We start from the raw sequence: 25,995 nt of genomic DNA on the forward strand, positions 1-25,995 counted from the left end.
TGATGCTGACAAAGTTTTTATGTCATAATATAGGAGTTCAAACTTCACTCATTTAACCTATTTGACACACCAGACAATCGGCTCCATGAAGATAATTCACAGTGTTTATAGACGATAACTAGAGAATATTTTTTCACTAGTAGTCCTTGAGACTTCAAATATTGAAAATACACACACTTTTTTTCACTCTTTCTAAACTAACAAGCCCATTAATAAACACACATTTTCCTGAATGGTAACAAATATTTAAAACTTTTGAGGTTAAAATTGCAACATTTTGTTTACGTATTTATACATTTTGGCATTGATTTTTTTTGGGTCCAAGACAAGCAGCAGGAATAACCTGCAAAGCCCCAAAAATGTTGAATATGAATATTACGTCCTAGTTGTTCCATCAGAGTATTGCAGTATTTGAAAGTGGATCCTGATGCATTTGATGATGATTTTATTTATAGCAATTTTTGTAAACTTGCAAACAAGGAAGACAATGTTGAAAATGAATTATTCTGTATTGGAGCTTCTGTTATCTGTAAAACAAACAAAGAGCAAAGATGGACATGCATTGGACATCCGTCTCTGCATCCCCCCTCTGTCAGTGTCGACATGTCCAAGCACATTTTTTAGCAAACGCGGAGGGCGAGAACGTGTTTGTGTGAAGGGGTTTGGGGAGAAGATCACACGAGTAACCTTCAGAAACCTCACAATCTGCGCTGGATCTGTTGTCCACGAGCCAAAGCACATCAGGGTTCACTTAAAGCCCTGGTAGCCGCACGGTGGGTCGGCCCGGTTCTGAGTGGTATGAAGACAAGCACGCGCAGATTGAAATCAAACCCCTGCAGGCTTCACGGAGAATATCAACATTTGCCGACAGCGGGGGTCGGTGAGCTTTTTCTCTTGACTTTAAGCACAAAAATATCTGCAAAACGATATCATGAATCCGGTGGGGGGATTGTTCATTGAAGTGGTGAAAAGCTTCTCGCGGTGGTGCACCGCTCTGCCTCTCCGCGGTGCTGTCAAGGCTGGCGACACACACGCAGGAAGTGTGCGTGGGAACTGGCAAAGTGGCGTCCTGGTGGTTTGGGGCCTCCGTGCTCAAGGCTTCGAGGTCGAGTGGTGCGACTAAAGACTAAATCGTACTGCATGTTGTATGTTTTCATCCGCCCACTGGCGCGACCACAGCTTGATGGCACGGTGCACGGTTAGGTGGTAACGTGTAACGCTGATTCCTGGAGATGAACCGTAGCAGCAAAATCCCCCAAAACAAACGCGTTTGTGTTTAAGGGACAAAGCCGTTGCGGTAACTGTGACTTGATTCTTGTCAACAAGACGTTGGAGCGTAACAAAGGAGCTGGCTGTTCTTTTCATACAGACTCACACCATGTCGTGTGTAATTTGGAGTGAATTGTTGAATTAGCGGCATTGCTAAGCCGACAAAGAAGACAGGACTGGTTGCTCTGTGTAGGTCGCTAATCTCTGAAAGTAAAAAAAGCAGAACTGCATGAGCACTTCAAATATAACAAGTAACACCGAGGAGGAAACCATTAAAAAGTCCTTTTTTCAGTTTCTTCTTTGTGGGAATTTTTTCCCGCTTTGCTTGCTGCTCCTTTGGAGATGAGGCCACACTTACAAAGACCTACAGTTACAATAAAGGCTGTTTGACATCCCTCCGCGTATCTTGTTCATTGCAGTGCCCAATTGGCCTTCCTTCATTTCCGTGACTTTGAGTGCTTAAAAGTCCATTAAATTCAGAATAACTCCGACCCCACACGCCAGCACTCACTCCCCCCCGTTGCCCCGTCGCTTCCAAGAAGCCAGAGGTCACGTCCTTCAAAGTTCTTCCCCGGCCCCCTGCAGCGCTGGGATGAACTCCGCGCTGTCAGTCAGGACAGCAGGAAAACCACCACGTCTGTATTCACTGGCTGTGGTTTGTTTCGGGGGAACGGGATCTTTTTAAATGGCGTCAATGTTTTGCCCGCAAAGGGATTTCTAACGGCCTGAACTATTCTGACCATCAGAAAAAAGCATTTCTTGGGTTTAGTTGTGACCTTCTTTGACAGCAATATGTATCCTCTTGTTTTCTGTTTTGCTTTTCGTTGGCCCTTTTGTTTACGTGTTGACTTTGAAGGCTTTGAAGGAAATGGAGACAGCGATTAATATCTGGACTAAAGGTTTAACACACCAAACAAACAAATACAAAAAACAACAGCGTCCCTGCAGCTCAGAGCGCAGGGCTGTGTGCTTGTGTGTGTCTGCGTGCGTGGGTTTTATGTGTGTGTGTGTGTGTGTGTGTGTGTCTGTGAGCAGGAATGAGTGTTTCGGCGATGCTGAATGGTTTTCCGGACCTCGCTCCACGGGGCTTGTGGAGCGGTCGGGCGAGAGATGACGTGCTCTCAGTTTTGGCATGTCTGTGTAGAGAAAATGGATCCATGTCTCACTCTGCGTCCGTCTTCCTCCCCCCATGTCCCTCCCCTACCCCCCCCCCCTTCCCTGCAGCACCTCTCTGACCGCACCCCCTGATCTTTATCCTCCCTTCCCATCCTGCTCTTCATCGTTTTTCAATCTTCTGCACCCTCTCCTATTTTACTCCCCCGCCCCCCTCGCCCTCCCCCCCCCCCCTCCCCTCCTCTATCACAGTAATTGATAGCGCCCGGTGCTGTTATTTCATCCAAACGGGACTGTAAACAAAATTGTCTCTGACAGAACCAATATGGAAATCTCAGGCGGTAGAGCTACGAGTTATGTCTTGCGACACGGTGTGTGTGTGTGTGTGTGTGTGTTGTGGGGTGCATGACACAGAATAAGCATGGCTTTTCCTTCAGGAATGTGTGTCGGCCATTGAGACGTGAGTCTCGGTTCTGCGTAATAAACTCCTGTGCAGCCAGTCATCAAGTGGATGGCGTGTTTGTTTGTGTGTGTGTGTGTGTGTGTGTGTGTGTGTGTGTGTGGTCCGGGGAGGGGGTCAAGTCCAAATTGACATCAAATGGTCTAAATTAGCCCCACTTGTCTCCATTGATTTACGGTGGGTGAGTAAATTACTTCTGTAGTGGGAGAGAAGTGTGGGGGGGGGGGGGGGGGCGTTTCTCTGTAATTGATCTCAGCTCCTGTCGCGGCGTGTTGATGGTGGAAGACGCCGTACAGGAGAGGCGAGAGGCCTGCGCCGCCATCGTGGCCCTAACAGTTAGATTTAGGGATGCTGGTTACATGTGCTTGGACAGGGAGGGATGGGATGGGATGGGATGGGATGGGGGGGGGGGGGGAGGCGGGTTCGGGGGACCTCGGAAGTCGTGCGAGGATTTCATTTTAACCCATTAGCTGATTTTAATCAAACAAACTTTAGTTTTTTCTGTATCAAGAAAATATTTTATGTAAATTTTGAATATTCACAGAGAACAGTGAGACATTTTCCCTGAAAAGAAACCCAAGTTCTGTTTGACCTTTTCCATTTACTTCAGATAAAGACATACTGGCCCTGCCAACAACACTGCATGCAGAACCAAGTAGTGCAGGTTAGAAGTTTACCAAAAGGGTTTGGCCCAAAATGTTTGTTTGTCTCTAAAAAGTAATTTTCCCAAAAATGCACAAAGGGATTCCAACTTCCATCCGGGCCTTCGTTCACCAAAAAGCCATAAAAACAAACACCACAATGCCTGCTTTTTTAAGTATACTGTGTGAAATCTCTTTCTATCCACAAAGCCCAGTAAAGAGGCAAATTCCAGGTTGAGATAAAGAGCAATTGGGTAGAAGATGAGGCAGGTGTTCGGGAAGAGCGAGAAAAGGACTATTTTAAAGGCAGAAAGGAAGAATGGATGAGAGACAGAAAATAGGGGAAAGAAAGAAATGAAGGTGAATGCATCCACTTGTGTTTATGGGTGGTGCATAATAAAGTATGTGTGAGTCTGTGTGTTTTAAATAAAGTCTTCTCCCTCCAGATGTGTTTTTCCATCTGTGATATCGTCAGAAGTGGTCCATTTGTGTGAGTGTGCGTTTCCCCAATTTCAAATTCAACACGGGCAGTAGAAAATACAACACACAGTTATTGACACACACACACGTGCACCCAATAACTCTACAACATTGGCTGGAAACAAGCTGTCATGTAGGTACACACACATATCATTATAAGCCTCCATTGGATTCTGATGTATTCGGTTTGCTCCACTGGGGAAGGAGATGGCTCTGGTTTTAGACCAGAGGGAAACGGAGGGAGGGAACTGGAAGCGCACAGGGCGGTTTGTCATTGGCGGTAATCTTCCTCCAGCCTACGACTTCGAGTGCACCGTCTGAACAAGTTGCCGCCCGAATTTCTACAAGAGCCGTTTGACCCGAGAATTGGTGTGGCACCATCTGTATCGCTCTCCTCTCTCTCCCTTATCGTCTCTTATCTACATGCAAGGACGAAGGTCTTATCAACCGCAGCGGGAGAGACTAGCGCGCTCGTACACAAACACCGCTTCGACCCGAGATCAGTATCTAAGGATCCCACTCAAGCGCTTTAGACACCAAGGTACTCGGCGTGCACTCTGGTGGAGTGGTACATTCAACGGCTGAGTACTGACCTCCAGTCAGAGACGATCCTAAAGAGACTCATCCCCCTTTTTCCCCCCGAGTGAAGTGGGGGTTTAATTTTAGCTGCACATTAACCTGGCAATGTTTGGCTCGGAGTCCATTATCGGCACCAACAGGAAGGCTAATTGTTATCCCAGCTCGCCCTTCAACGCGTCCATTCGATGAGACGACTCGATGTTAAATGGCAGAGGGTTTTATTCAGTTTGAGCAACAATATAACGGTGTATATTGGCCCGGCTGATTCACCCTCAGACTCTGATTGGTACCTTCCGGTTCCGGTTTTCATAAAAAACGTGTACGTGCTGAATGTGAGGTAGGAGAAAACTGCGGTTTTAAAGTAGAGTAAGCATTTTCAACACTATGGAACTGCTCACTTGGCAGCTGATCAACGTCGAAGTTGAACAGTAAAGTTGGACCAATTAGATTGACCACTCTCCAAATAGGAGAGATGCTGATGGGTGTTGGGGTTCAATCGCTGGCTGGTTTTGTTTTTTTAAGCTAATAAAGAGCCCATATATTCGCCCGATACTCCGCACATACCCGCTGACCAGTGAGATTCCTGAAAGCTGTGATACCTGAGAGAAGAGATTCTATCTCAAAGGGTTTAATTGGACTAATCAGAGAGGCAAGAAGAAGCTAATGTGACCACGTCCTTGTGCTGGACCTTTGCAGATGTCCTTCTGATGGGACACTGAAGGGATTTTTTGTTTTTATTAATTTTATTAGGAATTTTATTTTTGTGTTTCTGACACGTCTTTTGAAGGCTTCAGCTTGTGACAGAAGATGCAATGTGACTTGTAGAGCAAAGGTCTGAGGCGATTGAACCCCCGGTCACCTCAGGGTGGGGCCAGCAGACAGACGGAGGGCGAGGGGCTCGTCCACTTGTTGTCATGTGTTTTCTGCTCATGGTGGACGTTTGCATCCGACTAGAACTCGGCGTGTCTAAAGGCTGTTGCCCCGATCATGTCGAGTTTCTCCTTCCCTCCATGCGCAGATCCCACCTGAGCTCCGGCTTCGTAATCATTTTTTTGCAGTTGAGAGGATTTTAAAGTAATCCAAAATTCAAAAATTCTGGCACAACTGTGGCAATAATTGAATGAACGACTATATTTAAACGACTTGATGGAAGATTTATATTCAGCAGATGTGCAGAACGATCCTCTAAAAATGAAAAATGAAAAGTTGCATCAGGTAACTTTGAAGCACCGTCGCCCTCCCACCACCCGACCTCGACTGCAACCCTCATTTTCTCTCACAAGACTCAAACATGGGCGCACAGAGTCCTCTTGGTAATTAATCAACACGTGTGAATATCAAAGGTAAAAGAGGTCGGCCGGTCAGTTAATGAGCGCAGGAGAACCTGTTTGAGAGGACACATTTTTTCAAATGGTCACATGACATCGACCCCTTTCTGAATTTGAAGAGTGACTGTTACAGCCGTCGGGATCAACGCCTTCCTTTTTGTGAAATGGCATCAAAGTGGAAAAGACAAATAGTAATTGGGAATTTATATTTCCCAATTAGTCTTTGTGTCGGGTAAAGAGTCGGGTGTTCTTCCTTTTTTTTGTGGTTGTGGGCTGGAAATGTTTTAGAACAGATGTCTGGATGAACAAGCGAGCTTTACCAGCAGAATGTCTTCACTCCTTTGAAATATGTAGTCTTTGTTTTTCGTCCCATTGGGGAATTAGTCCAAATTCCTTTTTTTATATGTCAAATTCCCCCCAAACTGCCAGCGCGGCCTCATTGGTATACAGACCATGTGTACAAATCTGACTTTTTACCACATGCTCGCTGAACTGTCGCTTCGCTTCGATGCAGCCCTGAGAGGAATGGCTCCGTTAACAAAAATATCGTTCAAGTTGAAGGCACAAGGAGTGTGCTTCTGCAAAAAAAAAGGGGTTTCCTTTTGGGGAAATTGGAATCATATTTTACAAAAAAAAACAACGCAGTGATTTGTTTCTGCAGCGCAACGTGGACGGATGGTTGTGGATGGAGTCTCCTCTTCCGGCGCGACACTAGGGGGCGCTGTCGCTCCTCCTTAGCGGAGGCACGCGGACCACGATGCTCACGTCTCTCCGTCTCTCTCTCTCTCTCTCTCTCTCTCTCTCTCTCCGGAAATCGTCCCATCCCTCCGCCGACGGACTGATTTGCAATTCAATAAGTCACAATGTCATCTCTTTAGCTTCTACGCGTTTAGCCGACAGAGGGAAGCGGGCGCGCTGCCTTATGAAATACCGCCTCGGACTCAAAGAAGACCTTAATGTTCTGTCTCTTCTGGCGGCTTGTTCAGCCCCCCCCCCCCCCCCCCCCCCACACACACACACATCTCTTTCCCAGACGCACGCGCACACACACTTAAGTCGTATTAATATAAAGTGAACGAGTTATATTACAAGGTGCCGGGTGTATCACATTTTGCGGTCGTACAAGCTGTCCGCGCGCGCGCAGCTGCACGAGCTTCCATGTGTGTGTGTGTGTGCGTGTGTGTGTGTGAGCTCGTGCAACGGTGGCGTCTATCGATTACAGAGAGAACAGGTGTAGCGTGTGTCTTTGTATGAATAATGCAGAGAGAGGACGAAAGGATCCACAACACGCGGAGGCGCACGCGCCACTGACACCACACACACACACACACGCACACGCACACACAACCACACGCACACAGCGCAGAGAACAAACTGTGATATTTTCTTGTTTTAAACTTGTTCTCATCTAAAGGTGCAAAGGTCAGGTTCACTGGTTCACTGGTCTTCTGCTTTCAATCGTTGGCTCATGTTCCACTTTTATTCTTATGTTTTGGGGGGGGGGGGGGGGGGGGGGGGGATTTTTGTCTCTCCTATTTTTTTTTCTTTTGAAAAAGAAAAAAATATATATTTGACTGGTGTGGAGTCTCTGACCCCCCCCCCCCCCCCCCCCTCCCCACACACACAAAAAAAATCAAAATTGAATAAATTTACATGGAAAATAAATAATGAATAATATGATAGTATCATAAAGAATAAACTAATAAAGTACAAAAAAATACATCCACACACCGCTCCATTGGCTGCGTTACTGTCACTCAAATACCCAAATCCCGCCCTCCCCCCTCCTCTCCCCCATCTTCCTCCCCTGCCGGCTGGTGGAAGCGTCAGACGTCCTCCTCTCTTCCCTCCATCCCGCGGACCAGGGTGCAGCCTCTCAAGTTGGGCGCACGCACACGCACACCGACGGGAGGAAGGAAGGGAGGAAAGGGGAGAGCGCACGGAGCTGCTGCCGGCCGAGCGGAATTTGGATTTTATTCAATATATGTGTGAGCGTCAAGTGACAAGAGTTTCCTTGGGCTTAGTTGTTCCAAAGCCGCCTTTTCGAGTGGACTTTTCCATCCGTCGGAGTTCTTCCTCAACTCTGCTGGTCCGCTTGAACTTTCGAAGAAAGAACAGCGCGATGAAGGGAGACGCGTTGAGGACCTCCCAGCTTTAGTTGTCCCGTTTGGATAAAACACAGCCGAGGAGCGCCCCGGCGGAAAAAGCTCTCCACGGAGCAAACGATCCCTCGGCTCCGTCTTCAAGGAGAACCACCGCGGACTTTTTTTTTTGGAGTGTGGGGAGGATTAAAAATAAAAAAAACAGCCTGAACCGGAATTACTATCTGTTTTTCTTCTTGTTCTTCTTCTTAATAACTGATTGCAGGAGGATTTCTTGTTCATTCCCAACATCTGCGCGGTGCCTTGGTCCCAGAGCGCAAATAGAGATCATTGATGGCACCGAGGCGTCCGTGATCCATCCGAGGGAACGAGAGAACTGATTAAAAAGACCCCCCCCCCCTCTCACCCTCCTCCCCCCTGGTCCGATTTGTGAACAGTTGCGGAGGTTTCGGTTCCACCGGGAGGAGGGATGCAGGCCGACCGGGGAAGGGGGAGCGCGCTGGGGGGATGTCACCTCTGGAGGACGGTGCTGCTTATGTTCCTGTGCAAAGGTAAGATGCAGGCAAACACCTGTCCGTTTGAAGCAAAACAACAACAACAAAAGAATATTTTTCGGAGGCTGGAATCGGAGTATATCACAGCCACTCGCAGTACGGGTTTCATCCCTTTTGTCTGAACTTGTATTGTTGTTATTGTTGTAAGGCGCGATCACATTTAATGCTTGTGCGGTGCGTCAACGTGCGCGTTGGACACGAGTGATGTTAGACGGGGAGGCGGGAGAAGGGGAAGCCTAACGAACACCTCGGTTTACCCGGCGCTCCGTCCTCCCGTCGACCCACGGGACAATACACCCTTAACAAGCCTTTAAATGGGACGAGTTGCACGAAGCCAGGACGCCTTTCCCGAATGATGGATGCGCGTTTGCCGCGTGCCGATCACAAGCTGACCCTCCTGGGTTTTCATCTTTCATTTTTGAGCAAATGATGATCGATTTGCTTTGATTCATATTTTAAACTCCCGTGGAACAATAGAAATGACTGGTGCGTATTATGAGCAGTGCCGCACAGAGACGCACGAAACTTCTGCGCTCCTGAGATCCGGTATGCGAGTGTCCCCTTGGAAGAGGGGGTCTGCGCGTTTTTTAAATCGAAGAGCCAAATCGCACGTCCCTCGCGTCTATGATAAAATCGAGATGACACACAAAAAACACACACACAAAAAAACAAAAAGCAGCGTACGGTAAAGCAGACTTTCAGCTATTTAGGGACACTCGCACGCCTCCGTTTCCCACGCACATGACAGTCCTTCCGCAGCCGCAGCATCACACTCCTCCCCGAGCTTTGCTTACGCGCGCGCTCTGGTGATGCGCCGCGGTCACTCACGGCCCACTGAGCGGGTCAGAGTCGCCGCGCCGACGGGAGACCGAACAGCTGCGCCCCGGCCGAGTGACCATTAGAGGAAGTCAACCAAAAGACTTCCTCCGCTGCTCTCCTCCCAGACACCTCCGCTTCTCCTCCTCTCCGTCACGTGGGCTTTACTTTGTCTCTACGTCTTTTGGGTCCGACGGTGCGTACTGCGCTCTGATTGCAGTTTAGTTGCACACAGACACGCAAAGGGTCGAAAGGTCCATCTCGGTTCCCACCGGGCAGCTCGGGGAGCTCATGGCTCCAACCTCTCCCTCCCTCCCGCTGATCAAAGAGCTTCCATCACTGCAACTTCTCCCCCCGGAAGTCCCATTTGATGTCGTCGGCTCGTCACTCGTTGAGTGGCGTTTCCATTTCATTGTAATTGCATCACTGTTATTTCCCTCATCCAGGTTCGTCTGTTGGTTTGTTGGAGCGCAGAGCTTCAGAGCGATGTCTGCTCGGCTCTTTATGCTCAGCAGGAGGTCTGCTGGGGCTTCACTCAACTCTCATGCAAATCAAACAGGAAGTCAATACTTGAATATTTCAAAAAATACATATTTATCACTTATGAATTCAAGCTATTTGTTGTCGATGCTTTGGGGCTGCTATGTTCCATCTGATTCACATGTTTTAGATGTATCAACACAGATTTACGTAGTTTCTCCATATTTATTTTTCTATATATCTTTTTATAACGTTCACTGGCCGATTGCACTTTGTGTGTTTCAAACCCTGAAACCCCTCCGGCTTCACGTGTCCGTGTGCTCGAATGCGTTTTGCACGACACCTGTAGCGAAATGTCAGCACTCTGCACCATTACTCATGCAGTTGAGAGCATTAATAATTTGTGATGTAAAATCGCGCGCACACACACACACACACACACACACACACACACACACACACACACACACAGACAATGGTCTCCCACCATGTCCTTTATTCGCTGTCCTTTCTGCAAGTGTATCACCCTTTGTGTGTCATTGTTGGTTTCATTCACTAGTTCGCTGACTCACTCGGGTACACACTCGTATGAGCACACTCGCATGACGCACACGCTCGCACACACACACACACACACACACACACACACACACACACACACACACACACACACACACACATACACACGGTGCAAACTCACCCACACACAGAGGGAGCTTATCCTCTGAAAAATAAGCAACAAAGAAGAAGATATAAAATCCCCAAGGGGTCATTTCAGGGATGGAAAATGTTTTTTACATTTTCCCACAAATGCAGTAAGGAGCGCGATGCGAGAAAATCCGTCTCCTCCACGGGGAGCGTTTTTTTCTCAGAAGACACGCGCGCGGCCTTCTGGTCAGGGTGACGGGGGGGAGGAAGGTCGAGCGCACAGACATGCAGGCTCGCGGAGACGGTCAAAAAGCTAATTGTGTCGACTGAGAGAAGTGAAAGCGAGGCTGTCTTCACTCCCTGCCGCCTCCTTCCCACGGTCAAACAACAACTTTTACCTTTTATCGCTATTGATTTTTTTTTCTTCTGCATCTTGTGTGTTCTGGATATTATGGTGCTGCAGCGGCGTTGCCTGTTTGGAGAAGTGAGAGGATAAAAGAGCCTCTATTGCCACTGCTTTGAACGTGGCTGAAGCAGGAAGGTAGCACGCAGAGTCAATCAGAGACACTCGTGTCAAATGGAAACCTTTTTTTTCCGCACATATTCGGTAAACGAGTTTCCATAAAAGAGATCTCAGAAAAGCGGTTCCCTCTATCATCCACAATTCCTTCACCTCCCGTCAGCTGCGCGCGTCTCTTCCATTTCAGCGGGGCGATAATGTCCGACGCCACACTGAAAGGAGAGGGAGAAGAGTTGCGTCTCATCGTAGCGGAGGAGACAAACTCCTGTTGTCGTCACACAGGGGGCGAAGTTTTCTCTCCCTCTGGTTCCATTCCGTTCAGTGAAGCTCAGCAGGGAGGATGCGGTCTGCGGGCCTGCACGTGTTCAAACGGTCAAAGAGTTCGGCAGTTGCGTGACGGAAAGGGGACTCATCAGCTGTCGGGAAATACAGCAAGGAGGTAACATGCCTAACATGGGAAGATGTAATGCGGATCCTTTCATAGCTCCCCTGCCGTGGTGTTTTTTTTTTTTTGCGGTTTCAAATAGCCTAATTTTGAAGGTGATGCAATAATGTGTGCCTGGATCGCTGCGTGTTCACTGTATTTAATCCATTGGGTTCTATGCAGAGGCTTTAGTTCTTTGGACTTTTTAGGCATCAGTTCCACGGGTTTGTCTTTGAGTGTCTCTGCTGTTTGAAGCTCTATCAGGCGGCAACTGAAAGTCGAGTCGGTCAGAATACTTGTGAGCAATCCCACTTTGTCTCAGCCTCCAGTTCTCCGTGTCCTCAGTGACCACGAGGACGACAAGACCACGAAGGCCCCGTCGAAGTGTAAGAGTCCCTCTAACGAGAAAAGCCACCCCCCCCGATTAGCACGAACAGCCGGGCTCATTTTGTGTGCGTGTGTTGGAGTTTGTCTGCTACTGCAGGTCTGGGAGTCAGGTTGGAGGGTTTGAGGTTGAGCTCATCAGCAACAAATCTGCCCGTACATTAGCCTCACCTCGCTGGTTTGCCACTGTGTGTGTGAGAAACTGAATTAGCTGATCATTATCATCATAAGCTAATGACTTGAGAAGAGACTAACGATGGATAAACATTAGCTTTCTTTTTCTCCTCTGGCATTTCTGAATGTGTGTGTGTGTGTGTGTGTGTCACTAAAACACTGTTTCTGCTAAAGCCGCATCACGGTCTGGACTGTGTGTGATCGGATAATCGTCCGTTAAGCATCATTCCTCTCTCTCTCTCTTTTAAATTCCCTCTCTGCCTCAGCATTTATCTCGGGTACCGATCTGTGCCTGATATCCAATCCGTCTTGGTGGTGATAGTGAGCTGGCGAGTCTTTAGGCGGCTAATTGTTTATTTACGTCCTTTCATCACGACACATTTTTCTCTGACAAACTTGTGAGGAGCAATAAAAAGGGGCTTAACGGGCCGCTGCTCAGCGGACACTCACCGGGCAGAGACCCGTCTCTCTTGCGTTCTTTCCCGATCTTCGCCGCATCCTGGTCCTTCTCATCCGTTATTGTGACATTTAATCTCCCTCATAAACGCTCATCAATCATTCTTACATTGAGTCTGTCTGTCTCTTCCTGTTCCTCTTTCGCTCTCCTCCGTCGTCTTCTTCTTTGTCTCCAAAAGAGCATTTTTTTGGTCCCTTTTTCTCCACCACCAGCCTCCTTCACTCCATAACCCCCCCCCCCCCCCCCCCTCCACACTGCCATCATGCCTCAGACTTTTTTTTGTCCTTGTCTTTCACGTCCTCTCTCTCTCTCTCTCCAAAATGCAATATTTATCTCCTTGTCGTCGCTCTGTTCTGAACCCTTCTCACTCTCGCCCGTCGATATGTTCCCACCTGTCACCCCCCCCTCCCTCCCTTCCCCCCCCCCCCTTCTCCCCTCCCCTCTCTCCCTCTCCGAGCGGCTCTTAAACCAGTCCTCTGAGTGTGTGTGAGCTGCTCGGCCTAAATGATTTTCTATTACCGCCGCCTGTTAACAGCGCTCCATTTGATCAAGCTAATGAAATTGAAAACTTTCATCTCAGTCAAATTGATTTCAAACCTGAAACCGCATGCGGCCTGCAAAAAAAAAGAACGGGAGGGAGGAGGAGAGAACGCAAGACGCTGAGTGCACGGAGAGTGACGCAGGGAAATCCGTCCGCAAGTCCCTTCAATCGATGTGCCTTGTCTTTTGTCTTTTGTCTTAACAACACATCGTTGTGGGGGAATTATAAGAAAGGAGATGTGTGGTCTTCCTGCAGAGTAGATCATTAACTGAATCTGATTGTGATGGTCTTTCTTTTTCCTGTGCACATTCCATCCATTAAACTAGAAATGGAATCGTTTTTTGATGGGAGGGGTTCTGCTGTGCTGGGTTTGGCTTTAGTGTAACATTATATTGTTGAATCATAGCCATGTAATTCCAGTAATGGTTTACAGGTGTTTTTACTCCTTTTTACTATTCTTTTCATCCATGAATCATATTCACTATGCATGAAGTACATCGCTTTGACTTCTGTCGCAGTCAGCAAATGTCGCGTTTTCCGCTCACAACCAGGCGATTAAAGGCCTTTTTCTTTCTTTCTGTTTTGTATTTCTGCAGCCTGGTTTTGTTGTCTGGTCTTCTCAGCTCTGGGGTTATGACGGGATATAGAAGGTCACCATCATGTTGTGCCAAGATTCCAGTTACCTGATTGTATCCATTGAAAGAAACCTTCATGATGCTATAATGCAAACCTGAACTCAGAGAAACCAACAGAAATGGTGTTTTGTTTGCTTCTTCGCATCTGTTACACCCGCCAGAGTTATAGGACACTGACCTGATTTTGTCTTTTGGGGACATCTTTCACCACACTTAGATTATGATTTGCAATAGATTCCTGCATGACTGTGAACTATACAATGCTGTCTGTGTCGTTATTATTATATTTGTAGCTGCAGAATGTCAAACAAAATGACAATGGCATATAAAGCGCTCAGGTTGCCCCTCAGGTCATCAGTGCCAAACAGAGCATTAAAAACACACACTTTTTACTTTTGGTGAATGTAATATACTGTATGTTTAACATATTCACTGTGTATTTAAAAAATGTTGACTATTAATTGGTAGGTCTCTCAGACAAGCTGGGATGTTTTTGTAGGTGTGTGTTCTTTAAAATGCCAGAACAACAATGTGGGTGCTGTGTGTGATTTGGGGGAGGGGAGTTAAGGAAAAGAAGGTGGGTCAAATGGACGAGTAAAAAAAAGGTTAAAAAAAATCCCAGGCCGAGAGGAAAAGACAGAAACAGAGGGAAAATAACACGATGAACAGATCGGGAAAACCAAAGAATGGGAGGTGACGGGCGTTCGGGGAAGGAAGAGGATTTAGCATCTGCGGCTTCGCTGCTCTCGGCCTGCAGGCCGACGCTACAGTGGAGGTTTGCACTGTTTACAACGCCGCCAGTGGCTCCAGGACTCATCTGCATAATGTTTAACATGCTCAACTTGGCTGCGCCGTGCCCGTCAAAGGAAGACGGTGTAAGGATTTCGGGCATCAATCCCTGAGGGTTGCCAGGCGGCCAAGAGGGGGAGAGGGGGGGGGGGGGGTGGCGAGATGCTGTCGACATAATCAGACACGCGACAGTTATTCAACTAAAATGCTGCAATGATGATGCTTTTCTTTTCTTTTAATACTCATTTAATCATTGGAATGTACCTTGGGTTTGATTGTCTGGCTCTAACAGTCCAATGATTTGAGAGCAGCGGACCATGAGTTTGAATGATCCACCAGCGCGTTGCCTCCGATGAGCTGATAACAAGCCACGCAAGGAAAGTTAAACTCTCCCGTTTATAAGTGAAATTCCCTCGACTGGAAGATGCAACAAAAGGAAAAGAAATGGAGCTATTTCTCAAGGCGCAGAGGTTTAAGTGCATCCGATTTCCTGTACAAAATCCTCGAAGTAAGCGATGGTTCCATTACATCTGATAGAACGGTACACGCGAGGCCTGCTGTAGACTGACGCCGACGTCACGTGGTGAACTAGAGCCGCATGTGTCCTCGATCACAGACGTTACAGACAGTGACTTCATCCACGAGCCTTCTGCCTTTTTGTGGAGAGATCTTCAGCCTCCAATAGGACCTTCCCCCCACGTGAATTTGTATAATCAAGCAGGTCATAGTTATAAAGGGGAGTTCCCTGTTGCTTGTATCTGTAACCAGCTGCTGCGTGTAAATAACACAACCTCGTTTTGGTAAATCGTTGCATTATGTTAAAAAAAACCCTAAAACTTCAACATGTATGTTTTGTCATTGATGGCTGAATTCAACAAACTTCAACTGCCCTGCCTCTGTTTGTGTGTGTGTGTGTGTGTGTTTACTCTTTTCCTCAATCCATGACCGACTCTTTTCCCCTTTGAGTTCTTAGCGCATGTGTGCGTGTTTGTGGGTAAATGTGTTGTGTGTCCGTTCAAGCGTGCAATGTGTTTGCTGACCGAATCCGTTTGTGCCTCGCTGTGTGTCTTTAAACAAACACCGCCGCGCGCTTAAGGGGGGGATCAGTGGGGGGGGGGGCGGATTTCTCGGACTTTGACTCTGAACTCTTTGTGAGAGAGGGAAGAAGCGATTAGCTCCCCGCTAACGAACCCCACCGTTGAACCCCGAGGGCAGCTCTGGGACGGCCTCTGCCTCGTGCCACCTTCATCAGACGGGCAAACAGGAGCTCGTTATGCGAACGGGTTAGAGTTCATCTGCATATCGTTGCCCGAGACACTCGCGTCGCGCTGACAAATGTTTACCCAAAGGCAGCGAGCGGGAAAAGCGAAAGAAAGGATCAGAGGAGACGGAGGTCACAGAGGTTGTAATGGGAGGGATGGGGGGGTGGAAAAGGGGGGAGAGAGAGAGAGAGAGAGAGAGAGAGAATGTCGGTGCCTCTTGTTTACATCTCGGCCGATTGGCTGCTTTATCTGGCGATGGATGAGTTTGTGCAAACGCACACAGGAGCATCGATGCACAACGAAAGTGTTTACGCTTGACAGTTTGCCCAGAATCCACAGAGGAGCAGTTTTTTAATCTGCGATTCCATTTTATGAAAATGCTGATTGTCGGAGGTTGAATTTTGTCTTTGTTCCCTGCCATGTTATTCCAGGACGCTTTCTATGTCCCGCTGACATCACTAGTATAACAGTTGCCATGTTTGCTATTTGTGTTAGCTATTAATAAGCACACGCTAACATGCTAAGACACTTGAAGCACCACTGAAGCTAATGGGAAGGGATCCTGGCTATTTGGTTAATTAAAGTATTGGACACATGACACTTCAGCTGTAATTTGTCCTCATCACTGTCCGTCCAATAGTTTTGTTGGCATATTTCTGTCTCAACCAAAGTGGTGCGCTGACTAAAAAGAAAATGGGTAAATACTACCGGAGAATGCGTAGATACGAGTTCAAAGAACGTCCGTCAAATATTAAAGTCGAACTTTGCTTCCTCGCCGCTTCTGTATAAAAAAACGTTGGAACAGGATATACAAAAAAGTCCCATTTCAAGTGTCTTTTGTGTTTTCTTTTGTCAGTCAGTGTCCTTGTCCTCCCGTTCCCCTGTCCCTGCTTTCCATGCATGCTCTGCTCGGCAAGACGATTGGCGCCAGGTAACGTGTACGTCCAGACCCGTCTTTGCACGCCTGACTGTGCGAGACCAGGCGACACTTTAGGGCCGGTGTGCTGCGGAGCATGGGAGACTTGTTTGGATCAGTTCTTGGCTGAAGTGTGTCTCATCCTGGCAACTGTCTCCGGGTTTGATGGATCTGACCTCCGTACGGCAACGGGCGCGCTGATGGATCGCTCGCTACGGCTGCGGGACGTAGATACTGGACACGCGGCTGTGGAAAGCTAGTTTGTGTACGTCATCTAATTACTGATATCTGTCCGTGTGTGTGTGTGTGTGTGTGTGTGTGTGCGTGTGTGTGTGTGGCTCATTAGTGCAGTGGTTCATAGGCGATTATTTATCGTCATGTTGCCCGGCCTGCTGAGTCGCAGCCATCTTTACTACACACTCGTACAAACACACACGCCGAGCTTCTGCACTTTATAGAAGTTATTAAATGCCCCAGTGTGCTTTGCAAACACACACACACACACACACACACACACAGTCACGTGAGCACACACACCTTTATACCTTATCTTGAACCCCGTAACACACACACACACACACTCTGGCTCCCTCTCCCTCTCCTCCACCCCTGACTTTGTCCCGGTGACCTTGGCCAAGTGTTGCCAGTGGCTGCTGCTGAGATCTCTGCGTGGGGGGGTACTAGGGGGGGTTGGGGGGGGGGTGGAGAACGCTTTGGCCGGGGATCACACGCCGTTCCTCCCGCTCATCCATCCCGTTCGTCCGGCTGATGAACGGGAGAAAAGTTCGCCCCTCTTTGTTGACAGATGGCTGTGGACTTTTGAGGGGGAAACCGCGAGGAGTTCATTCATAATGAAGCTCCTCTTTGGAATCCAGCTCGAAAACAACATTGTTTTTTCTTTTAAACAATGTCTAAATTCGGATTTCGCAAAGTGATCAGAGACAAAGCAACGGCCGGGCTTCCAGTTTCTTCCAAATGAGCTGCGCCTCGTCCGCAAGTAGAAGACATCTCCCGCTGTCCAACACGTCAATATCATCCACTAATATGACAGTGGAAAGTATCGAGGAGGCACAACATGTTGTGCTTTACGTTGTCAGTATATGAAATGAATTGCAGGAGGTAAACTGAAGAAAACTGATGGCATTTTTTTGCATCCGTGGCCACGTGTGCAGATGATTTTCACTCTGCAGACCGGCCCAGGTTACCTTCATGTTATTTGAATTGTGCCCTTGGACATATTTGGTTCGCTGTGTTAAAAGGAGTCGAACCAGGTTTGACTCTAAAGCAGGACCTGTTTCTTTCTGCCACTTTGCTCTTTGCCTGCAAACCCACTGGCTGTAATTTATACAGCATGCGGTGCTCTTGTCAGCGTGACCTTAGACACGGTTTGCCACAACCGCCAATGAATAAGTTACCTTTGGAAAGCAGGCCTTCCATCCACAGTTCCACAGAGCTCCGGGGGGGCGAAGAATGAACTGGATGTAAAGGAGCAGACCAGCACTGAGAAGACGAACACCGTTTTCTTTTTAGCATGTTACTCATCTGCCAAACGCCTCACCACTAAGAACCAATGAGGCTCAGGCTCCTCTCCCCTGCACCGCTGCGCAGACTTGCATTCACGGCGGCTTTAATGACTCTAATGATTCGGTTTTATATGCTGAAAGAGAGGAAATGAAGTCGTGTTAAAGCTTTAGCTGAGCTCATGCAAAAATATTGCCACTCTGGAGCAATAAAGCAGATTCTCTGCAATGTTGAGGACACCAACCTCATGGCATTTTCTCATCTCCGTGCCAAACCGAAGGTGCCGTTGAATTATTGAGGCGAATGTGCGGCACATACGCACATGCCGCGTGCGTGTCCGGCGGTATTAGTCCGCAGCCACAGTCTCCCAGCTCACACAGCTGCTGGCTGCCATTTTGAGAAACAGCTGACATTTGCCTTCCCGCTCCATCAGATACGATCCTGGGCACGGGCCTCTGGCATTTCCGAATATGTGTGTCCTTGCGTGCGTGTGCAAGTGCGCATGTGTGATGAGTTACTTGGGTATGCCCCCCTGACATTTTATTGGATGCTAATGGTATTCATTGCCATGGCAGCTGAAGGGGAGGCGGGCATCGCTGTCTGTGTGTGTGTGTGTGTGTGTGTGTGTGTCAGGTATAGGGGGCGGTTCCTGTGATGCACAGTGTTGGACACACTCAACGCTAAGTGTGTGTTTGTGTCATTTAGTGTGTCTTTGTGTGGGCAGTCAGCGGTCTTCAGTCCGTGTGTGTGTGTGTGTGTGTGTGTGTGTGTGTGTGTCTTGAGGGCGGGGAGATAAAGGGGCCTGTTTTTTTCTGATAAGGACTCCCACCTCCACCTCTCTATCCCTCTGCTGATACCTCCTTCCTCTCCACCCTTCTACCGGCTCCTTTCTCTCTGAAACCTTCCCGCCCTCATTGTCTTCTTTTACTGGACATTCCTGTTATTGGATGAGATGGTGATACGGGCTTCGCTTCACTGTTTTTTTTTGTAGTTATTTAACCCATGTGACAAAACAAAAGACCACTGCAGGAAAAAATTATATGTCGAGAGGATTTGGCTTTTTTTTATAGGACTTGAAATGAATTAGTTATGTTTCTGCACCTGTATTAGTTTAATTCATATTTTAGAAAACTATGCAAAACAGCAGGTTTATTTATTTTTAGAAAAAGGTTTGCTCTGCTCTGGTCCATTTTTAGTCTTTAAAATCTAACCTTTGACTCGTCGACGTGCCGCGTGAGGACATCGGCCCTTGTGGCGACGGACCGTGTGCGACGGCGAATGTTAAGATGAGGCCGGTCTTGTGCTTCACCATCTGCTTCTCTCCGCCGTCGCGAGACAGAAAATGTCCCCAATTACGACATTGTCACACCTCGCCAATCTCCACGCGGAACGCGTTTCTTCCCTCTCCCTCGGTGGGGAGGATCAGCTGGAGCAACAGCTGACACGGATTCAGCCCGGCAGGTGGAAGAAGGCCTTCCTGCTCGCCCTTACATCCTGTTAATAACTCGGGCATATAGATGTCGCTGAGCGATTAGCCGGTGCGAGTGGTGCTCTGCAGGAGGCCGTGTCTCTACGCGCTGGTCCCCCCCCGCTGCGTGCGATCTACTGTCCTCTCGTCGTAGAGTGTCAAACGAGAGGCATACAAGCGACTGGCGGCGGGCCCGTCGACGTAGAAGTCGCCGCCAGGGATCAAAGCGTCCTCTCAAACGTCGGCGCTCGCCCCTTTTTTTCCCCCCTCGTCCGCCTCCACAAACTTCAGTTCGCTGCCGTTTTTCTGCATCGTGGTGCTTGTCCCCCCCCCCCCCCCCCCATCATTGGACATCTGTTCATTCTCTGCTCATCGCTGGAGGAGAACAGGACGCCTCCTCTGCTCATAATGTATTCTCTCCATCTTCTTCCCAGTTTGCTCAGCATTCTAACTTTTATTCCTTCTCATTCGTCTACCATCCCTTGCACCAACCTTGGACTTTTCTCTGCCGCTGTGACTTCTCCTCCTTCTTTCCTTCTCCATCATCCCATCGATGGGGTTTGCGTCTGTTCTTCCCTCTGTGCATTCTTTTCTTATCCATCTCTGCTCCTTTTCTCTGTCTTTCTGTTCATCCCTCCCCATCCCTTCCCTCCGTCCTCTCCTCTCTCTCCCAGCTGGCTGCTTAAGAACTGTTTGCCATCGGATGTTCCTATGAGAGGTAATTAAAGCCTAAATCACGGCCTGTGTGCGCGGGTAGAAATGGAGCTAGCTGTAAAATGTTTGAGAGGAGCCCCACTCCCCCCCACGCCCATTCCACCCGGGGCCTTCAGGGGACTTATCATACCTGACTTACTCTCCAGCCCTTCGAATGAAGTCGTTTTTGGGCTTCTCATTCCGGCACACCTCTACATGCATGTAAGAATATATAATCAGGAGGGGCGGCTGACAAATGATTTATATAAGAGGTTGTTACGAAAGCAGCTATTTTAGCGAGTTGAGTTCCAGTCTGACGGACAACAATCAGAAATGCAGTCATACCATAGACTTTCCATGTAAATGAATGAAAGCTTAGCAGCAGAGCCCTTAAACTTATGCAAAGATGGAGGCAAATTTATTCCAGGACATCAGCTTTAAATTTACGGTGCTATTAAAGGGAAATGCATCAATGCCGTGCTGCCCGCTCGGGCCAAGACACTTCCACCTTGTAGTCAAACATTAATTTCCACCGGGCTACAAGCAACAGTTGAATTATTTCTAAACCATAAACATCATGAAGCAAACCCAGTTTAACGGCTCTCCAGCAGAATGGCTTCAATAACTCAACTGTAGTTACGGAAATTGGCTTCGGGCTGAACAAACGTTCAGAGGCCACATCCATTTCTTACACGTTGTTGTCACCTATTCTTCTCCGTCTGCCGGTTTCTGTTCTTTACTACCTCCCCGCGTCTTAATTTATCCCAATCTTCGAGTCTTTGCTCCTCGCTCTTGTCTTCTGCATTTTCTTTTCTGCTGTCATTAGTTGCATTTCAGCCGCACCCACAGAGCTCCTCTTCTCATCCATCACTCCTCTGCTCTGCTCTCAGAGAGTGTGTGTGTGTCTGAGAGACGTTGTTTCAGAAGATAGAGTGAGACAATGCGTGTCTGTGTTCTTGTTGTTTTGAAGGAGGCCGTGTGAAGTGTGGGTTTCCCCCATAAGGCTTCCCGACGGACTCCAAATGCAAAATGATTTCCACTTCTTCATTATTCATTACAAGTTGACACGACTTGAACACAAGTTAACAAGCTAATACACCAGGCTTCATTCTTTATTCATTCCGCGACGGTTGAACGAGCCTTTTTTAGAAATGCCGCACTTCAGTTTCATCCAATTACCCAAGTCCACACCTGGAAGCTGCCCAGTGCAACCACAGCGTTTGACTATTCACCTCGGAGCAGCGCCGGTGGGGCAACCGGGGGGTTAATTGTTCTGCTGAAGGTCTCATCACTGGTAATTGTTCAGGGAGGTAAAGACATTCAGGCTCTAACTGCAAATTGATTTAGCTCACACAACACAAAACTCTTTTTGGAAACACACGAATCGTGTGTTACATATATTCTTTGTCCTCGATGGACTTGAGGTGATGCTACGACTGCTGGAGGCACAAACACTGTGTTTGATGCGGTTTTGAAGGATGGGTAAAATAGTTGTGATTGTCGAAAGCGATTTGTCGAGACCCTGAAATCAATAACAAATGGCGGAGAAAGAGAAATGAAAAGAAGCTGCAGAGAAAGAAGGCGAGCGAGAAGGGAACCCCCCCCCCCCCCCCCCCCAAAAAAAACATACTTTGATTGTAAGTGAAAAGGAACCACAGTTCAGGCTTGAATAAATAAACGTCAGGAATGGACCAAAGCAGCAGATAAGAGACAGGGGAAAGGCAAACAAAAATCAGAGCTTATCGATCGGAAGTTCCTGTATAAGTTGGGAATGTTTGAAGAATAAAACGCCTTTTGTATCTACAAGCAGAGAGGGAGATAAAGCTGCCAGCGGTACGGACATCGTGAAATGAGAGCGGGAGAGAAGACAGCGACATCTCAGAGTGAGATGGAAGATGTGCGACACGAGTTAGAAAGAAAAGGAGAAGGGAAGAAGAAAAGATACAGAGAAATGTTCAATAGAATGTGCACAATGTAGCCCGCTAGCCATTAGATATTCCTACGTATATCTAATAGCTAGCGACTGTCACATTGAGAAACAAAGAAAGGAAACCAACGGCGAATAAGCTGTATGATGTAGAAGAGAACCGCGAAGAGAAGACGTAAAATAAAAGAGACAATTGAGCAAACGTGACCTAATTAGACAGGCTGGACTCTGACAATAATGGATGGGAAGACTTGACTGGGCCGATGTTGATTAACAAGGTGGTGCCGAGCCTCGGGAACAGATGGGGACCGAAGGAAAATGAATGAATGGAGCTTCCGGTAGGGCTGCAGCCAGCAGGGATCCTCCTCCTCCTCCTCCTCCGGCGGCCGCCAGCACCACGGACAGCTCCCACGTCCCCGCTGGTCCCAGATCAGCCGCTTAAGGCGGGAGCCACCTCAGCGCAGAACGTCTGCAGAGACGGTTAACTCATAGAATCAAACTCATTCCATCTCTAAACATGTGGTATTCAGCGGTGTTTAGTTATGATGCTCAGAGTTGCGTCTTTCTATTCTTACTGAACTGCAACCAGAAGCTCGCCGTTTGTCTTTAGGCATTGAAGTCGATTGCTGCAATTGAGCAAAACCACATCCTTTAGTCACATCTTTTGAGTAACTGTATCTCTGCAAAACCATTACATGCACTTCAGCTGTGGCGCTTTTGCAGAAACTCATTGATTTGTACGCCGCTTCCCTAAAATGATCAACCGCAGGAGGAAGCGGCTCAGACGGCGCGGAATGAAGAAGAGGATGAAGTGAGGAGAGAGGATAGGGAAGAAGGAAGGGAGAAAGAGATTAGGTTAGAGGATAAAATCTAGAGATACACTCAAGAATCTGGATATTAGCCGCGGGGTGAAAGTGAGGACAAGTACTTTTTCTTTCTACCCTTGTGTCGTTTACTTGGCAGAGCAGCTCCTCTGATTGTTCCGGTTTGGCAGCTTCACTTTGTGCTCAAGCTCTCTTCTTTCCTCTCCTTCCCCAAGTTAATGCGGAAAAATAAAAGAGCACTTAAGGAGTGAAATTTACGACCAGCCAAGATTCTGGTTGCATTCTTTGACATTTTACGTTTGAAGGAGATGCAATAGAAATATAATTGCATAATGCTTTAAACAGATTTCAGTTTTAGCGGCTGAGTTTGAAGAAGTTAGCTATCATTTTTTTCACTTATCAAAAAAACACTTTGTGTCTCTTCTGTTAATTGCTCTCCTTTTCATGTGCACAACTACCTTCTTGTCCATAAAGCGGATCCCCGACCTGAAACCTCTCATCGCCACGGCTGTGCCTCTTCTCTTTGTAAGTGCATTGTGCGTTCTGGCGTCACACTGTTTGCACTGAATCGCATTTGCAGGTCAACGGATCAAAGTGAGAGAAATGTTGCCCGAGCGTCTCGCGCTGAGGTGGCAGAAGACGACGGGCAGGAAGAGCCTCTGTTTTATCACTGTGTGTGTGTGTGTGTGTGTGTGTGTGTGTGTACTTTTGACCTCTCTAGTGATTCACATGTTGTGCCTGTAATCTCAGAGGGATGGTGAGATTTGTGTGTGTGTGTGTGTGTGTGTGTGTGTGTGGGGGGGGGGTCGGTGCAGAGGGAACAGCTGTCCAGGGAGGGGCGCCGGTGATGATGGCCGTGCATCCTTGTGTGTGTGTGTGTGTGTGTGTGTGTGTCTGAGTGCGTCTGCACATATACGTCATCCTTCCATGTCCGTCTGTAAGCTGCTGGGTGCCTGCAGACGTGTGTGTACTCTGTGTGTGTGTGTGTCCGTGTGTGTGTGCGCGTGTGTTTTCTAGCCTTGAGTCAGACAGTCTGTTAGAGAAGCTTTCTAATTGTTGTTAAAGATGGCCGGCCAAAGTCAGCCTAATTTATCATTCACCTAGTACACACACACACACACACACACACACTCACACACTAAGTAGGTTATGTAATTTGGCGGGCTTCTTAGCCGTTATGTCTAAGGTGAGGGAGTTTCATCGAAACAAACACTATGTATGTAAATGAGTATTTATAAATAAAATTGCAGTAGGTTTCTATTTATTTATTGCAGCCAACAAATAGATGTGAAAGGAAGGAGACGGGAGGACAGAAAATAGTTGATGGAAAGAGAGGAGGAATCAACCAAGGCGAAGGTGAAAAAATGAAAGTAAATGCGAGAGAATAAGCTCACTGGGTGGTGAATGGGAGAACAGAAATAACGCTAAAAAAATAAGGAAGAGGAAAATTGGGAAGCGAGGCGAGTGAAAATGGACCAGAAAGAAGAAGCAGAGGAGTAAATGAAAACTGGTGAAAGGGAGAGAGAGGGGAGATAGGAGAGAGAGGAGAGAGAGAGAGAGAGTGTTCATCTCCGTTCACAGCTCTGCAACCCGGAGAAGAAATTCCCGTTCTCTTCCTCCCCCCCCCCCCCCCCTCACTTCTCTCCTGGTCGCCTTTGAGGGCCCGTCGCGCCGCCTCCGTGGTTTCATCATCCACGGCCGCTTTTGTCTGCCGCGTGTTTGAAGCCTGTTCGCTCGTGTTCACGTTTGTTATTTCTGGCATCGCCACGATGTTTTATGCTCGGTGACAATTGAATGTTGACGCCACGATGTTTAAAGTCATGTGATGAAACGCGAGTCTCACGCATCCCAAATTCAATACAGTCTCCTGCTTAAAACGGGTAGATCACGCACACACACAACATACACACATGCACACACACACACACACACACACACACACACACACACACACACACAGACACACACGCTGCGGAAGGTTGCGGTAACAGTGACTGTGGGTCATCGCCGCACCACGGGTCGGGATTAAAGGATTTCCTCACAGGAGGGTTGCTCACCCCCCCCCAGCAGGGAAGAGGAGACACAGAGAAGCTTGATGGAAGAGTAACTTGAAGGTCCAGACAGCGCAAAGATCCACAGTCTGCTCGCCTGCTGGGGACAGCTGGCTGACGGCGGCGTCCCCGTCCGTCGCAATCACCGCTAACCTCGCGTTGAAAAATGTCTTCGTCACCAAAAAAATGCAGCCGGCTTCACGCCCGTGAGAATAGGTGGGTTCTCCCTTTTATGTAAAGTTACATTATTATGGTTTTAAGGAAAATATGTAAAAATATTACTACAAAAAAAGAAATTGGGCGGAGAAATTGAATGAATGAATCCCTTGAGAGCAAAAACAAGACTGTATTCCGACTGCTGTGGTGTGATTTAAGTGGCAACCTCTTATCTCTTTATCACCATGTTGTAGATTAAATGTGTGTGTTAGACGTTTGCACTGTAGCTGTGCATGCCTCTGCGTTATGTGTGTGTGTGTGTGTGTGTGTGTTGTAATACAAGCAGCACTGCAGGGCATCACCTTGGCGGAGGTATTAAATCTCCTCTCAAACTGTGGGGAGGACCAGGAGACAGACTTACTCACACAGCAGCATGGACGCACAAGATGCTGCGTGTCCCATACAAGTATGAGACACACACACACACACACACACACACTTATTCACATGCCCAATGGCGTCACTACAGTCGCATGCAGAGACAATGTCCAGCAGTCTGCTGGTTTGTGACTTAACCTGCTCCCTGAGCCGCCACTGTGCCAATGAATCATCCCCTCCGACGCACACAGCCGGGGGAGGAGGAACCGACATGTTGTGCGCTGCGTGTTCGACACGCTCTCGGGGGGGAAAAAGAATCGCCCCCCCCCTCAAATATTTGTTTGGTTCCCCGTCCAGATTTGATCAAACGGTCCCCTGGTCGTTTGTGCTCGAGAGCGTTCTATG

The 25,995-nt window shown here is 47.9% G+C and overlaps 1 protein-coding gene across 1 annotated transcript in view; it reads left to right on the forward strand.

Annotated features, from left to right (window-relative positions):
* Positions 1–7,701: 7,701 nt before the first annotated feature.
* LOC120830948 (transmembrane protein 132C) overlaps positions 7,702–25,995 on the forward strand; it is a 152,259-nt gene continuing 133,965 nt past the window's right edge. Inside the window, exon 1 of the mRNA XM_040195985.2 lies at positions 7,702–8,523. Within this exon, the coding sequence (XP_040051919.2) occupies positions 8,442–8,523 (82 nt within the window). The 5' untranslated portion in view covers positions 7,702–8,441. The remainder of the gene's footprint in view (positions 8,524–25,995) is intronic.

Source organism: Gasterosteus aculeatus, chromosome 13, assembly GCF_964276395.1.
Source record: "Gasterosteus aculeatus chromosome 13, fGasAcu3.hap1.1, whole genome shotgun sequence".
Taxonomy (NCBI): domain Eukaryota; kingdom Metazoa; phylum Chordata; class Actinopteri; order Perciformes; family Gasterosteidae; genus Gasterosteus; species Gasterosteus aculeatus.